Source organism: Xenopus tropicalis, chromosome 4, assembly GCF_000004195.4.
Source record: "Xenopus tropicalis strain Nigerian chromosome 4, UCB_Xtro_10.0, whole genome shotgun sequence".
NCBI classification, from domain to species: Eukaryota; Metazoa; Chordata; class Amphibia; order Anura; family Pipidae; genus Xenopus; species Xenopus tropicalis.
Genome location: NC_030680.2, coordinates 141927853 through 141944082, shown reverse-complemented (window position 1 = coordinate 141944082; position 16230 = coordinate 141927853). Strand labels below are relative to the sequence as shown.

Here is a 16230-nt window from a genome sequence, read left to right as displayed (position 1 = left end):
GACATGTATGAACCAAAGTGCAGTTTCTGAACTATGGGAGCCCTGGAGCAACTGCCGGGTCCCCCGGTGCCGGTACTTCTCCAGGGTCCCCCCCGATACAGGTGCTAATAGGTCATTCATTAGAAGAGGCAGGATGGATTGGCAGCCATGAAGTGCAGGGTACAACATGCTCTCTCCATTGGTCCATGTCGGAGTGTCCTGCAGTTGTGAGTGCATCCATAAATGCTCCCCTACAGGATGTTGGTTATAACCAAACCAAGTCCAGGAATGGGATATATTGCCCTAAATGCTTGGGAGCTGGGGTTTCTAGATAAGGGGTCATCACCCTCCTTCCCTCTACATAAACCCATTATATAAATATATCTAGGAGCTCAACCATTTATTCCACTAAACAGGCGTCTCCATCTCATGAGAAATGTATGGCTCTCAACTGAACTGAACTTGGCCCAGTGAGAATGAGCAATAAAAGCCTACTCTGCCCACCTCCTACTTGTATTTATACGTCATTGCCTGTGCCAATACCATCATCCCATTGCTGTGTAATTGGGCTTCCACTATGTGTTTCCAATTTACATTATTGGCCATAAAAATACATTTATAAAATGAGTCCAGAAAGCTTGGCTCATCATTGGTGGGGATAGTGTTCTGGAGCTGCTTGCCTTCCTCTGACAGGGACTTAAAGTCCTTCTCAACCATGGGCCAAGTTGAGCCCAATTAGAAAAAGGGACTGGGGTTGCCACCATTTATTCCTGGCCATGCCAGATAATGACATACGGTGGAGGACCAGAGAGGAGGCGGAGTTGTGACATTGCAGGGGCAGGACTATAATATTGTGGGGTGGAGTCATGACATGAGGATGTGGGGCTGGGCCCTGAATGGACAAAGCACATCAGATCTGGTTAGTAGTCAGAGTCAGTAGTCCGAGTCAAGTCCAAAAACTTGACTCTACTGCCCACGTGCGAGCAAGATGGTGGCGTGGCACTGTTATTTTTTTTCCCAGGCCGGAGCATTTAAAAACTTAGCAACTGGATAGGCACCCCCGGTAAATTGGCCTTTCCTTGTCCTTTAAAGAGCAGTTTTGTGTCCCACGGTTGAAGCCCTTGTGCATTTACGCTTTTTGCACAACTAAACCTCCCCTAGGATCCTGCAGCCACAAGGAACAGCAAGATACCCGACTGGCCTTTCTGGGCAGCGCCTCCTCATGAATCATGTGCTTGGCACGGGAGGAAACTCGATTTGCTGCCAACAATCCATTTATTGTTTACAATTGCTCGCCAGTATATTGTGTCTGATGCCGCACAGGGTATCGCAGCTGGCAGAGGCCGGAGCCGCCCATTCGCTTCGACTGGGAATGGTTGGGTGTGCCAGTGCTGGCATTTTTTAGCCTGAGCCCCCCATGTCACCCTGTGTTCTTTTTATTGAAAATTCTCCTTTCTATCCTGTGTTCACACCCATGTTTACCTGTTACTATCGGTAACAATGTGTTTTTGTTCCTCCCTATAAAGGCTTCTGTTTGGGCAAACTGGTACGGAGTGCAAGACGACAGCTCGGTCGGGGAACCTGCGGCCTCGTTACCCCCCGCACCCTCCTACAGCCAGCTGGAAGTGCCCCCTCCCTATGAAGCTCTCTCCACAGGTCTGAATGCAACTTTACATTAATTTGTTATTATTTTGCTGGTTGTTTTTTTTACTCTTATATTTAAAATCTGCAAGCCAATCAGTATTTCTGTGCAGAAGGTATAACTGTTGGTTACGGTTTCACTGCGCCACACAGCTCTGCCAACAGTGTTAGCACATGTATAAAGCAAAGGAACATATTAATGTGGGCCGTCAAAGAGTGTGTATGTTCAGTGTGCATGTCTCTTTAAGTTATAAACGGTGTGTTCTGATGTAGGAATGTGTTGTTTATAAGGATATAATTTACAGTCTGGTCCTATAGGGAAATGACCAGGCTATTGATTTTATATTATATAAACCTTATAAAGCTTTTGGCATATGAAATGCAACCTAATGCTGGGTTAGCACTGTTGGCGCCACTATATTTCACAGTGCTGTACAATCAATAGATGTATACATTATAAATGCATATTACATGCAAAAGTATGGCCAGTAATCAATACTAGAGGCAAAGAGGCCCTGATCAATAGAGCCTACAATCTAAAAGGATAATGATTTGATTTGATTGGGTATGAGGAGTGAAGGACAGGGCAGAATCAAGGATACCCCAAGGCATTGGGCATGGAGAGATGGGACAATAGAGGAGTTGCTAACTGTGATAGACACGTCTGGGATGTTCCGGGTGTTGGATGGAGAACAAGAACCATTTTTTCAGTGGAGAGGTTTCATTTAAGGTAGCGTCCATGTAGAAATGGCTGACAAGCAAGAGAGAGACCACAGTTAAGAGATTTGGAGAGATCGGATTGGGTATTGTCAGCATAGAGTGGGTAATGGAAACCACAGGAGTTAATTGGTTGGCCAAGGGATGGAGTATGGAGAGAAAATAAGGGGAGTAAGAGCCTTGTGGAACCCCAACAGAGAGAGGAGACACTGAAACAATTATTTAATGAAGGAAATCTAGGACAGGGCCATGTCACAGAGACTGGGGGATCTTTAGGGATATTGGCTGCTGACAGTAGATTATGTATCGGTGCCAGCGGATCCCGAGACAAAATAAACAGATACATGGGGGGAATGGATTATGTGCTTATATCTTTGTAGCTTATTTCATGGTGTCAGTGACCCTAAAGCTGTGCCTTACATGTTCTTTAGCTGTGCCTTACATGTTCTTTAGCTGTGCCTTACCTGTTCTTTAGCTGTGCCTTACCTGTTCTTTAGCTGTGCCTTACCTGTTCTTTAGCTGTGCCTTACACGTTCTTTAGCTGTGCCTTACACGTTCTTTAGCTGTGCCTTACACGTTCTTTAGCTGTGCCTTACACGTTCTTTAGCTGTGCCTTACACGTTCTTTAGCTGTGCCTTACACGTTCTTTAGCTGTGCCTTACACGTTCTTTAGCTGTGCCTTACACGTTCTTTAGCTGTGCCTTACATGTTCTTATTGTTCTGTATTTCCAGCGGATGATTTGAAGCCCCCACCTTACAGCGAGCTTGCCCCCCCGGCCGTCAGTGACCCAGACTCGCATACACTGAATATCACAGACAACTACGATGCGTGTAGCTTGAGCGAAGCTCCTCCTCCTTATACTCCTGCAGCGACAGAAGAAAGTGCGGTTCCGCCCTACAGTCAGACTGTGGCACATACAGCCCCGACAGACTCCCGCAGTTCCAGCTCCTAATTCTGCCACCAAACCTGCTCTTGCCCTATGGAAGAATGCAGAAGGGCAGTTGGCGCCGCTATCCTCCCGCCCACGTCCCAGCGTTTCTTTCCTTCCTGCAGTTCATGGGGAGTTTGCTTGTATCCAGTGTTTTTCTATGCACTCGGACTGTTTACATAGACGCCGTGCAAGGAACCGCGCATCTTGCTTCTACTGCTGCCACCGCCGTGGCAAACTCTGCATCACCAAACTGTGATCTGGTACAAGTGCACTGACAATAGAAAACTCCAAACTTTTTGTTTTTGGAATTAAAATGGATCGGGAGGTAAAGGAAGTGAGCTGTACTGTTGCCTTTAATTGCACAGAGACCCTGACACTCTCTGTCGCAGCGCTGACTGCGTTGCCGCCGTATGCAGTGGAGTTGCATTGCATCCATTAAGAAATTGCACTTCCAAAAAGGAAGCCAAATTGTTACTTGTTCCCATTATCTGTGACTGATTTAACCAATATTTTCTATGGATATTATGATCTGTTCAGCCAATCACGATGCAGGAAATAACTACAGTCTGCCTCTATGCCTCACCCAGGGCCTTCATGCCTACAACAGCCTTTTGTATACACAATGGATGGACCAACACAAAGGACCATGGGGGAACCACCAACGTCACAGCGTAGGTGCAAAGCCAGCAACCCATTCAGGGATATATCTGCCCAACCTTGTTCTCTTTCATGTTCAAATAACAGTTGCATTTTGAAACTGGAGCTATTTTTGCACTGGAGCACAACTGGAGCAATGCTAAAGGGAGGAATTCAGCCACTGACTGGGGATGCCACTGCTTAAAGGAGCCCCTATGTCAGTGCCAGCACTTTTCCTGGCAAGGGAGTGTCATTTGAGCATCTTATGTTCTCAGACATAAAGTAAAACCACTTTCTCTGGATGGTAACACAGGTAGTTAGAATATAGAGTAGTAGTGAGTATCGTCCTTTGCCTTCTTATCATCCCTATTATTCCTTACAGTACGATTGGTTGCGCCTGTATAGTCTCTAGGGTATTCATCCTATACTTGCTCAAGCCACTGGGGCATTTAATTGCACAGCTTTCGGTGGCAGGTAATCGCCTGTGCTAGAATTTAGCTTGAGGGGGTAACCGCAGGGTTCAGCTGCACTACACCTCTGTCACATGCCTAGGCAATAGGGGCAACTGTTTCATTGGCTGGAGGCAAGTTCAAGTCCGGTCAGGTGACCTATAGGCCTGGGTTTGTGCTTTCGTATAGGTCACAGTACTTTGTGACATGGGGAGGAACAGAACAAACTGCAAAAAACGAGAACAAACTCACCTTGTTTTTGCATTTGGCTACCTGCCCTGCACATTAAGTATGTGCCTAGGGTACAGCTGGGGAGGCACTAGGGCCCCTGTGGGTATTGCACAGGCTGAAGCGCTGTGTAACATGGAGTAGAGAGGTGGTGTTTGATGGTGACCAAGGGGGTTACTGGGGGAAGTTGGTGGCCAGCAGGGTGTCCTTGCTTTCTGGCCCAGCTCTGCTCTACATCTCCTGTAACCACCAAGTCTTTCATTGCCAGATGTTCTAGGAGTTCTAGATCAGCAGCAGCTGGAGGATAGCCAGGTTTTATACCCTTAGATGGGAGGCAATGATGCATCATTCCTTATAATACATGCTAAAACTGTGAATATGAAACCACGTGTTGTGCAGAGTGTAAATGGCAAATGCCATTGTATCTATTGCCCATAACAGGATTCTCCACTGAGAAGCATTAGTGTTCTATTGACTGATGCAGTGTCCGGTGCATAAAGTGAAGATTATGGTGGTGCCACGCGGTTACAAACGTACGTGGGATCCTCAGGTCCAGTCTACTGGTATTCACAGCCCATCTCGGTGTCCAAGGGTTGGGCTACTGTGATGCCAGTCACAGCCAACATATAATATAACCATTAAATTGTCTGTACCCTCCAACCAGTTTATTAAAATGGAGGCAGGCATTTTCCAGTTTGAGTTTTCAAAAAGTCGCATAACCCAAAAAAAAAAAAAAAACCAATCTTGAAAATGTGGATGAAATTGTTTTTATAATCAAGTGTAAAAAATTAAGTGGGTGGAACAGTGTAAATTCAAAGCTGGATACAGAACCAGCTCTATGGCGACTGGGTCCTGTATTTTGTCTTAACCCCACAAAGGGCTACTAATTGTTACATGCTAATACAGGGAATTACCGCTGCCCGGCAGGTTTCTATTGGGTCGATATTTTACACGGCAGAGAATTTGTTATAGAAAATAATTCAAAGAAAAGGTAACTGTGTCTTTGGAAAAGTTGCAGCCGACTCTCCCTAACTTGCATGTCTGAATGAGGTGCCTCCCCCCATCTGTTACCCAGCGGATGCATCCATCAAGGGGAACGCAAGTCTCTATGCCCTGTTTTGGAGCCCAAAGCAATTCATCAACTATGCAGGGCTAGGGCTGAATGCAAAAACATGGCAGTTTGTAAGGGGGGGGGGGGGGGGGGGGGCATTAAGGGCCGACAAGCCCCTGGCACCTCCCCGCCTGTCTGCCTTGTACCATGCAATCCATGTACTTGCAGGGGAAAGTGTTGTAGTAACATGTGGGGGCCCCCCCCCCCCCAACATAACAGTATTGAGAGCCCTAAGTGAGCAATAATACTCCGTGTCCCTTGTAGGAAAGTAACAGAACTAATGTTTTGCTTCTCAGTAAGAGTGATATCTGGTTATTGGGTAAATATGATATGCAAGGAATATAGGACCTGCCAATAAACCTTATTATTGTTTGGAGACCTCATTAGCCTATTTATCCAAGGTTCTTCCATCCTTGTTGAGTTTTTGCCATTCTCCTGTGGAAATGTAGTTAGTGTTTGTTACTTCTTGCCGTGGGTGAGGTCGGTGTGTAGTTTTACATAGTGTCGGGGGGTATTGAGCCCAAATACTGACGAAACACTGCAGTGCCGACAGTTGCTGAGTTATTAGCCGCCTACAATACGTTCCGTGCCAGAAACACTATGTTCTGCTTTGTGTTCCATAGTGAGATCCCACAGACGGCTTTGCTTCAGAGCAGGCCAATCGCTTGGAATAGACTTTTATAAAACGTGAGTCCAAACCGCAGAACTGAATCCCGTGTTATATCATTCAAGCAACTGCGGAATGGAAGCAGAAAGGTAGAACAGGGCCCCCTGTGCTGGAAGAAACCACTCTGCAAGTGTACAGACTTCAGCCACAAAGAGCTGACTAAATTGCACTGATTGGATTACGGGCCCGTGCAGTTGTGGGTCGGCCCATATCCCTGTACATGTGCCAAACTGGGAGGTCCAACCATCAGCCTGAAGCTACGGATCAACTCAACAGTGGGTTCTCAGGGTTGTAGTTCAGCATTACTCAGTGATGGAGGTTCCCACCCTGTTAATGAGAATTATAGCCTGGTAGGAGACATCGGGTGGGTTCTCCGAGTAGGGTGAGGGGAGCAGAAGGGGGAAAAACATTAAACAAAACCCAAGTTGGCAACGTAAGGGGAAGGGGGTGCTTAAGCACAAGCTTATTGCCACCCCAAATCCCAGCTCTGTGGGCATTTTCCCTAGATATCTTGCCCCAATATGGTTTGTTGTTAGAATATGTGGTATGTAAGTGTATCCGATGGTCGTGGCAAAGCCAAACTTGCCCTGTCTTAACTTTTTCTTTTATGAAAGCACACTAGCATTTTATATTCTGTACAGTATTTTTATCTAATGTAAGAAATGTATGATGTTATGGTGTCACTTTTCATATTTCTCAATAAAATCTGTAAGATAAAAAAAAAATTGTAACGTATTGAATGATGTCTTTCTGTTAGAACTGCACTTTGCCCTACATAAATACAGAATCTGGCACTGGTTCCATTCCAATTAGGTGCTGTGAGGGGCCACAGGGTACATCTGCCAAGTGCTTGATGCTTACAGGGTAGATCCCATTTATTGAGGTGCTCTAGGTACAGCTGAAACATTTCAGGCCCAAGTGAGCCATTTAGTGATAGATATCATGGCCCAAGATGGCAGCCACTACCAACGCTGCCCAGCTCTGCACTTCCCTACATGCTACACAGGCACAACTCAGCTCTAAAGTTCAAATGTCACAAAAAATCAACCCCATAAATCTGTGCTTTCCTCTAAACAGCACCCCACTTGTACAGGTGCAGCCAGTAACACCCCTAAGTACAGTGAGGGTTCCGCAAACCCTACATACAAACTAAAAGCATGTCACCCCAAGACATTCCCAAAAACACTATTGAAATGACTCACCTTGAGATATTCAGGAGTATTGCCCTGTAAGTGCTCCTCTCCACCTACTTATGGAATTTCTTGAGCCAAACAGTGAAACTGAAGCTCCTCCATGTTTGCTCCTTGCTAGGCACATAGATTCCCAGCAGGCAAGTTTGTTAGCAGCAGCCTATTATTAAGGAGGGGGGTATCTGTGCACTGTAATGATCTTCAATTGCACCCCAACAGAACAAGCTGTATATTGTATAATTCTCCCATACCAATACATCCCACGATCTTTGAAATAACATTTATTTACAGTTTGCATGGCATTTACAAAACACATTTTTAAATATGGTGAATTTCTCCTTAACATTCATCTGTGCCATGCTGTCATTCTATAGTGGTTTAAAAGAAAAAAAAACAAAACACGTTTGTTAGGTGGGATCTAATCTCACACTGAGGTAACTTGACGGTCAGATATTTTGTAATACAAAGGAATGTTTTTAAAGGGCAAATAAACCATAAAATGTTCTGTTCATCTGTCACACAGGACGTACCGTTAAGAAAGGTTCCAGGGGTTGCACCATTCTTAACTTCTAATGCATCAGAAACGGACACCATGGGGGTCACTTACTGACTGAATGTGCAAGAGCACACCCCCTTACATCCAATTTAAAGGAGCACTTGGTTTGAGGATTGGCAGCTCCGGCAGAACCAGGAAATGCCTGTATTTCCCACCTACCATAGGGGAGTGGCAAGTACATGGCTTCTCCCTGATCTCCATCACTTGCACATCTGAATGATACACAAGTTAGGAGGGTAGGGCAAATGTGCCAGCCCCATCCCACATAAATACAGTGCTGCTACATACAGGTGAACACAGATCTATGGGCTCTGCTACAATATTTCTTCATGAAGGGTGCAAAATGCAAAAAAAGATGGCCGCTCACATTCGGTTTTTTGCACTTTCCAAACAAGCATATTGTATGTACATAGGGGAGCTAAGAATGTAAGCATTGGAATCCCCTTTCCTGCTCACCTCTTGCCCTGTGCGTTATCCTGGGACCCGGTTGTTCTGCAATGTGGCTACTCAAGCTTAATATACCATGTCACAGTTTAAAGACTCAAAGAAAACCAGCAGTAACAATGGCTGGCAATGTACAAATAAAAAGAGTGTTGCCTTACTTTATTTAGATTGGTGGCTTTCTGCATATTCACTAAGAATTGCTGATACTGTAAATAAATCCTTCCCTCGGATTCTCTTTAAGATGGCGGCAGATAAGCCTGATGTTTGTACATCTGGAACCTCACTTAACCCTTCATCTGCCTCACGCAAGTCTCTCTCTGAGCTATTGGGAAAGCGCCTCTTCAGAGGTGACTTATTTTTGGAAGCCTTTTTTCCTTTGGCATTGATGATGATGTCCCGCAGCCCAGCATATCTGTCAGTTCTTGGCGGTCTTGAGGCAGGGAGATCTCCTTCATGCCTCGTGGGCAGTCTCAAGGCAGGGAGATCTCTTTCATGCCTCGTGGGCGGTCTCGAGGCAGGGCTATCCCCTTCATGCCTCGTGGGCGGTCTCGAGGCAGGGAGATCTCTTTCATGCCTCGTGGGCGGTCTCGAGGCAGGGAGATCTCTTTCATGCCTCGTGGGCGGTCTCGAGGCAGGGAGATCTCTTTCATGCCTCGTGGGCGGTCTCGAGGCAGGGAGATCTCTTTCATGCCTCGTGGGCGGGTGTGAGGCAGGGAGATCTCTATCATGCCTTGTGGGCGGTATCGAGGCAGGGAGATCTCTTTCATGCCTCGTGGGCGGTTGTGAGGCAGGGAGATCTCTATCATGCCTTGTGGGCGGTCTCGAGGCAGAGAGATCTCTTTCATGCCTCGTGGGCGGTCTTGAGGCAGGGAGATCTCTTTCATGCCTCGTGGGCGGTCTCGAGGCAGGGAGATCTCTATCATGCCTCGTGGGCGGGTGCGAGGCAGGGAGATCTCTATCATGCCTTGTGGGCGCTATCGAGGCAGGGAGATCTCTATCATGCCTCGTGGGCGGGTGCGAGGCAGGGAGATCTCTATCATGCCTTGTGGGCGCTATCGAGGCAGGGAGATCTCTATCATGCCTCGTGGGCTGGTAGTCAAGTTCTTGTGCTCTTTCATAAAATGCAGCAGATTGGGTCGTTTCTGGAACAAAGCTTATATCATCGGGGATCCTATGGGGATCAATCTCATCCCGATAGGGTTTATCGACGCTAGGTGACAGAGGCATTCTGCTATATGGTGCATCAGCTTGTTCCTCTGTGTATCCATCAAAATGATGAATAGGATCCCCAACATGGGTCATCATAGAAGGATCGAAACCAGACTGCTCATACGGTTGTTCAAAGGTGTGCTGAGAAGTATACATGTCCGATTCATAGGGAACATTCTGGTACTGACTCTGTGGCATTTCGGCTGCTGGATAGATCATGCCCCCAGATGCAGCACTATCGACTGGGTTGTACTGAACATCAGTGGGTGCTTGATATCCTCCGACCTCATCATGGCTTACAAAAGGGTCATAGCTCTGCTGAGCAAGAACATGTGTTTCATAGACTGGGAAAGGATTGTCAGGGTTCTGTTCCATTCTCATGATATGTTCATTGTTTGGATTGGGAGTGTTTTGTATCACTGAGGCCATTTGCATGAAAGAGTTCTGATTCTGTTGGACATTTTCTAAGCTCATGGTGCTGTTTGCCAGAGAAGCCATTAGCATCGTTAGATTTTGGTTGAGCAATACGTTGTCGGCGGAGGCAAAGTTCTGAGAGGCAATGAGCATCATCAGTTGCTGATTCAGGGCATTCTGAGGCTGAGATGCCATTAGCATTAGCAATTTCTGAACGGACTCGACGTTAGTATCCTGTGTTGGTAACTGAGTCTGCGGCAACACCTGTTGGTTCAGCTGCATATTGTCGCTACTTGTGGCTTTATCAAACAATATCGATTTTAACATCATCAACTTTGGATTCATTGGCATGTTCCCAGCATCTTGTGAGTTCTGTGGCAGCGCAGCCAATAGAGCCATCAATTTTTTGAAAAAGTTGACATCATCTAAGTCCAAATTATTTGGAAGTGAAACATCTGGTTGCTGTGAAGGACCTGGTTGCTGTGTAGAACTCTGGTTCACTTGCATGCTTTTTCCTGTCATGGCGTTTCCTGCCACTGGCTGTAAAGGAATGGAGCTTTGAGATGTGATTTGTGGATTTGTGGTCTTGTTATTAAAACCATGGGTTGGGGGATTTTTCTGGGAAGGCATCTGATTCTGCTTAATATTTTCTAAAGAAAAAAAAAAAAGACATTTTTTCAGAACATAAAGATAAAAACATTTGTAGTAGTGATGTGCAGGTTTGCCCGAAACTAGCGGACAATGTTTAGGCTAAATAATGGACCGCTTTTGGCATCATTGTCCACCACAGTGCACAGAACTGTTGATTTCAGCACTGTATTCCTGATTGCTTAACATTTTGGTAATGGGACAGTGTCAGGAATTCAAAAATGACTACCTGGTTTGGGGGCACTGAGAGCAACATCCAAGGGGTTGGGGAGCAACATGTTGCCCCTGAGCCACTGGTTGGGGATCACTGCACTAGACATACCATGCCTTAAACATGTCAGCATTTGTACAATCTAAACCATGAAAGTGAAGAAAAAATCCATATTCTTATATGAAAAGTATTAAAACCCTAACAATCATTAATGTATCGTAACGAGAAGGCTGCTTATTAACAAATACAGCAACACTGTGAATGTGACGGTAACAGTTATTGAATATATCTGCCCTGACGTCTTCTGAATGTGCATACTGTGTGGAACTTCGGGGATATTTGTAGCAAGACAAGATACAAGGGACACAGAGTTTTAGTATTTCTACCATAGGAATACTGATTTATACCTAGGTCAGTGCTTTAAGGTGCCCATACACTATAAGATCCGCTCGCTTGGCGATGTCGCCAAGCGAGCGGATCTTCACCCGATATCCCCACCTATGGGTGGGCGATATCGGGTAGCAAGGGACTTAAAAAAAAAATAATTTGATCGTTTGGCCCGGGTGCCAAACGATCGGATTACATTTGAGCTTATGGGGCAGTCGGTTCGGGGGCCGCATCAACGAGCCGATGCGGTCCCCGATCCGACCGGATTTTCTAACCTGGCCGATCGAGATCTGGCCAATTTCAGGCCAGATATCGGTCGGCCAGGCAGCTCTGTTCTGCCCATACATGGGCCGATTAGCTGCCGAATCGGTCCAAGGGACCGATATCGGCAGCTATAGTCGGCCCGTGTATGGGGACCTTTAGTCCTACTTGAAAAAAATGCATAAATTTTATATTTATGCATTTTTTTTCAAGTAGTGCAATTAGCCATATTCTGAAACAAGTCACCCAGTTTCTGTATGTAACTTATAACTATCTATGTCATTATAATATATTTCTTGGTAGAACTTTACCTTGGGGAGGTTTGTGAAGATTGGCACTCTTATTCTTAATGGCATCTGTATTCATAATGTTGGTCTTCATGATAGGGGCATTCTTATTCATAGGGGCACTCCTATTCATAGGGGGATGCTTGTTCATAGGGGCACTCTTATTCATAGGGGCACTCTTATTCATGGGGGGATTCCTATTCATAGGAGCATTCTTATTCATAGTGGCATTCTTCATAATAGACGATGCGACTTCCTTTGCTTTGGCCACTCTTGATTGGAAGAGCTGAACATTGAAAGAAAAAGGAAGAAGGTTACCGCACAGGCAAAATCACAATCTTAACGTCAATAGAAGCCATCGATACCTGGGACTCCTTCCCACGAAACTTTGTGGGGTGGAGCTTGATAAGCACTTGGCTATTTAAATGTGATTGTATGTTGGTTTTCTTCAATTGAGAAAGGGCTGGGGGCTCAACATGTAGTGGGACAATTCAATAAACAGATCTGCTTTCTAGGCATTCAGCGCAACAATGGGCAGTCATGTCATTGTAGTCATTAGGTTGGATCATTGCTCTATAGTACAGTTGCATAACATCTAATGAATATAAAGCCAACTGACATTCAAGAACACCAGGTGTTCGCATTCACCAGATCTAAAAATCACAGATTAATTCTTAGAAGTTCTGGAGCACAAAATGTGAACCCAATTTCTCTCTTTCAACCCTCAAAAAAAAAAACTGGAGACATTTTTTCTTGAAGTATGATTCAGTATCCCACAGCAAACAGTTCAGGACTTGTGTGCCAGTAATACAAGATGGACTGAAGCGGTGATCCTAATCCTCACTCATTATTAAGTATAGGATATTAATATATTGTTAAAGGTTTCCATTATTTTGTCCAGTTAATAGGCGTGTTTGTACACACACGAGAGACTGATTAAATAGAAACAGGTGCTAATTACATCCCATGAAATTTTCCATAGCAACCAATCAGCAGTTCCTTTTGACCCATGCAATATCAAATGTATGTTGTTATGGGAAACTGCACAGTTGCAGTTTAGTACCTACGGTATATTATAGTATATAATCATTCTCTCTGAGTATACATGTGAGCATATATATATATATATATATATATATATATATATATATATATATATATATATATATATCACACAGCAGGAAAAGGGAGCACTCCTAAGTATTACATTATTAAACTTGTACTTTTCTTGTTCATTAAGACCCAAGAGTGCTGCTTTTACTAGAGCTGGGCGGTATGACCAAAAATTTATATCACGGTATTTTTCAAAATTATATCGGTATCACGGTATTTGACGGTATATAAATAAAAACTAAATAATAAATATTGGTGGCCCCCCACCCCCCCCAACAACAACCCCAGCCCCCCCCCCCCAACAACCCCAACACCAACCCCAGCCACAACCCCCCCAACCCCAGCCACAACCCCCCCAGCCCCCCCAGCCAGCCCCCCCAACCCCAGCCACAACCCCCCCAGCCAGCCCCCCCAACCCCAGCCACAACCCCCCCAGCCACAACCACCCCAGCCCCCCCAACCACAACCCCCCCCAACCCCAGCCACAACCCCCCAGCAGAACTTACCCAACTTGTGGTTCCTCCAGCTCCAGCGATGCGTCCTAGCGACGTCGCTTGCGCGCCGACGTCACGTACCCACGGGCGCAACCCGGATGTGATTGGAGAAAAACAGCAGGAGGCGCGCATACCGGTATAGCGGTATGTTTAAAACTCATACCGTTTTTTTTTAAACCGGTATACCGCCCAGCACTAGCTTTTACTACTGTATCAAAAGTGAGGGAGAGGGGTGCATTCTCCTCCATGATTGGTGTATGCACAGGATAGTCTGCACATTCACCAAAGGGGAGAGGCTAAGGTCCACTGCCTACATCAGGCCTAAATACAGCCCTGCCTGTGTGTGTATTTAATATATCTATGCACATTCAGTAATACAGTATATGAAGGAAAGAAATGAAAAACACTTACCTCTTCGTGTGTTGTCTTTTGAGTGTATTGCTTTAAAGCTCCTGTTAACTTCAGTGTAAGATTCGTCACAGTGGTTGCCTCTGCGTCCGACTCAAGAGCAAATGTTTCCTGTAATACAAGAGAAGAAAATGAGTGCAAGAATAGTGCAGATGAACGGTTACATGTTGCAAACCTGCATTTCAGCACAATGTACAGGCACTTTTCACCCTGAAAGGGTCCTAGTTTTTCAGACAGAAGAGTCCCAGTGCTCTCAAGCGATTACACTCTCTAGGACATGGAAGGGGTGATTTGGGGAGCTTTGCTCGAATAAAAAATGCTTTTTTCCTGAAATGTGTGTTAAATTGTATCATGTGCTAAAGGAACAGTAACACCAAAAAATTCAAGTGTATAAAAGAAAATTCCAATATAATGTACTGTTGCCCTGCACTGGTACAACTGGTGTGTTTGCCTCAGAAACCCTACTATGGTTTATATAAAGAATGCAGCTGTGTAGCCCCGGGGGCAGCCATTCAAAGGAGAAAAGGCACAGGCACATAGCAGATAACAGATAAAACACTATTGTATTCTACAGAGCTTATCCGTTATCTGCTATGTAACCTGTGCCTTTTCTCCTTTTTTCCAGCTTGAATGGCTGTCCCAGGGGCTACACCAGCTTATTATATATAAACTATAGTAGAGTTACTGTAGCAAACACACAGCTTTTACCAGTGCAGGGCAACAGTACATTATATTTCATTTAATTTAAAACTCTAATTTTTTGGTGTTACTGTTCCTTTAATAACTGCCAGTTCTCTCTCATGCTGTCACTATTTGTGCAAAAGAAACCTTCTCAAGTTGTCTAATAGATGTCATGCCCATATAATGAAGGGGCAAATCTATTATCCGGAATGCTCGGGACCTGGGATTTTCGAGATGAGGGGTAATTCTGTAATTTGAATCGCCATACCTTTAATCTACTTACAGTAAATTATACAGAAAATAAACCTAATATGACTGTTTTGCCCCCAATATGGATTCAAGCAAATTAGGTACCATCAAGTACAGGTACTGTTTTATTATTACAGAGAAAAGGGAATCATTTAACCATTAAATAAACCCAATAGGGCTGTTCTGCCCCCAATAAGGGGTAATTATATCTTAGTTGGGATCAAGTACAGGTACTGTTTTATTATTACAGAGAAAAGGGAATCATTTAACCATTAAATAAACCCAATAGGGCTGTTCTGCTCCCAATAAGGGGTAATTATATCTTAGTTGGGATCAAGTACAGGTACTGTTTTATTATTACAGAGAAAAGGGAATCATTTAACCATGAAATAAACCCAATAGGGCTGTTTTGCCCCCAATAAGGGGTAATTATATCTTAGTTGGGATCAAGTACAGGTACTGTTTTATTATTACAGAGAAAAGGGAATCATTTAACCATTAAATAAACCCAATAGGGCTGTTCTGCCCCCAATAAGGGGTAATTATATCTTAGTTGGGATCAAGTACAGGTACTGTTTTATTATTACAGAGAAAAGGGAATCATTTAACCATTAAATAAACCCAATAGGGCTGTTCTGCTCCCAATAAGGGGTAATTATATCTTAGTTGGGATCAAGTACAGGTACTGTTTTATTATTACAGAGAAAAGGGAATCATTTAACCATGAAATAAACCCAATAGGGCTGTTTTGCCCCCAATAAGGGGTAATTATATCTTAGTTGGGATCAAGTACAGGTACTGTTTTATTATTACAGAGAAAAGGGAATCATTTAACCATTAAATAAACCCAATAGGGCTGTTCTGCCCCAATAAGGGGTAATTATATCTTAGTTGGGATCAAGTACAGGTACTGTTTTATTATTACAGAGAAAAGGGAATCATTTAACCATTAAATAAACCCAATAGGGCTGTTCTGCCCCAATAAGGGGTAATTATATCTTAGTTGGGATCAAGTACAGGTACTGTTTTATTATTACAGAAGAAAAGGAAATCATTTTTAAAAACAAGAATTATTTGCTTAAATAGATGAAGCAAAAGTATAGACGGAGCACTGGCATCACCTCTTCATTAAAAAATCACTTTTATTGTTTGCATTAAAAGCATAACAGTCCTATGTAACAAGCTTAACGCGTTTCATGGCTACACGCGACTTCATCAGAAGCTGCTACGGTGCCTCCCGACAATCAAATCTTAAATACACACATCTACCCACACTCAACTGTGTATTAACCCTATACGCACAAATTGTATAACAATA

At 44.3% G+C, this 16230-nt stretch overlaps 2 protein-coding genes across 12 annotated transcripts in view; one reads left to right on the top strand and one right to left on the bottom strand.

The window, feature by feature from the left end:
- LOC100488689 overlaps positions 1–5620 on the top strand; it is a 31361-nt gene extending 25741 nt beyond the window's left edge. The window contains exons 4-5 of the mRNA XM_002940512.5: positions 1506–1635; positions 3070–5620. Coding sequence (XP_002940558.1) covers positions 1506–1635; positions 3070–3290 — 351 coding nt within the window. The 3' untranslated portion in view covers positions 3291–5620. The remainder of the gene's footprint in view (positions 1–1505; positions 1636–3069) is intronic.
- The window catches only part of LOC100489013, a 29665-nt gene continuing 18803 nt past the window's right edge, over positions 5369–16230 (bottom strand). For 6 of the 11 annotated variants that reach the window (XM_018093712.2, XM_031901223.1, XM_031901214.1 and 3 more), the window contains 3 exons: positions 13986–14093; positions 11992–12253; positions 5369–10823 (listed from right to left, as the gene is read on the bottom strand). In XM_018093712.2, coding sequence (XP_017949201.1) covers positions 8710–10823; positions 11992–12253; positions 13986–14093 — 2484 coding nt within the window. In that variant the 3' untranslated portion in view covers positions 5369–8709. The remainder of the gene's footprint in view (positions 10824–11991; positions 12254–13985; positions 14094–16230) is intronic. The other 5 variants (XM_031901220.1, XM_031901221.1, XM_031901222.1 and 2 more) reach the window with 5 other exon arrangements.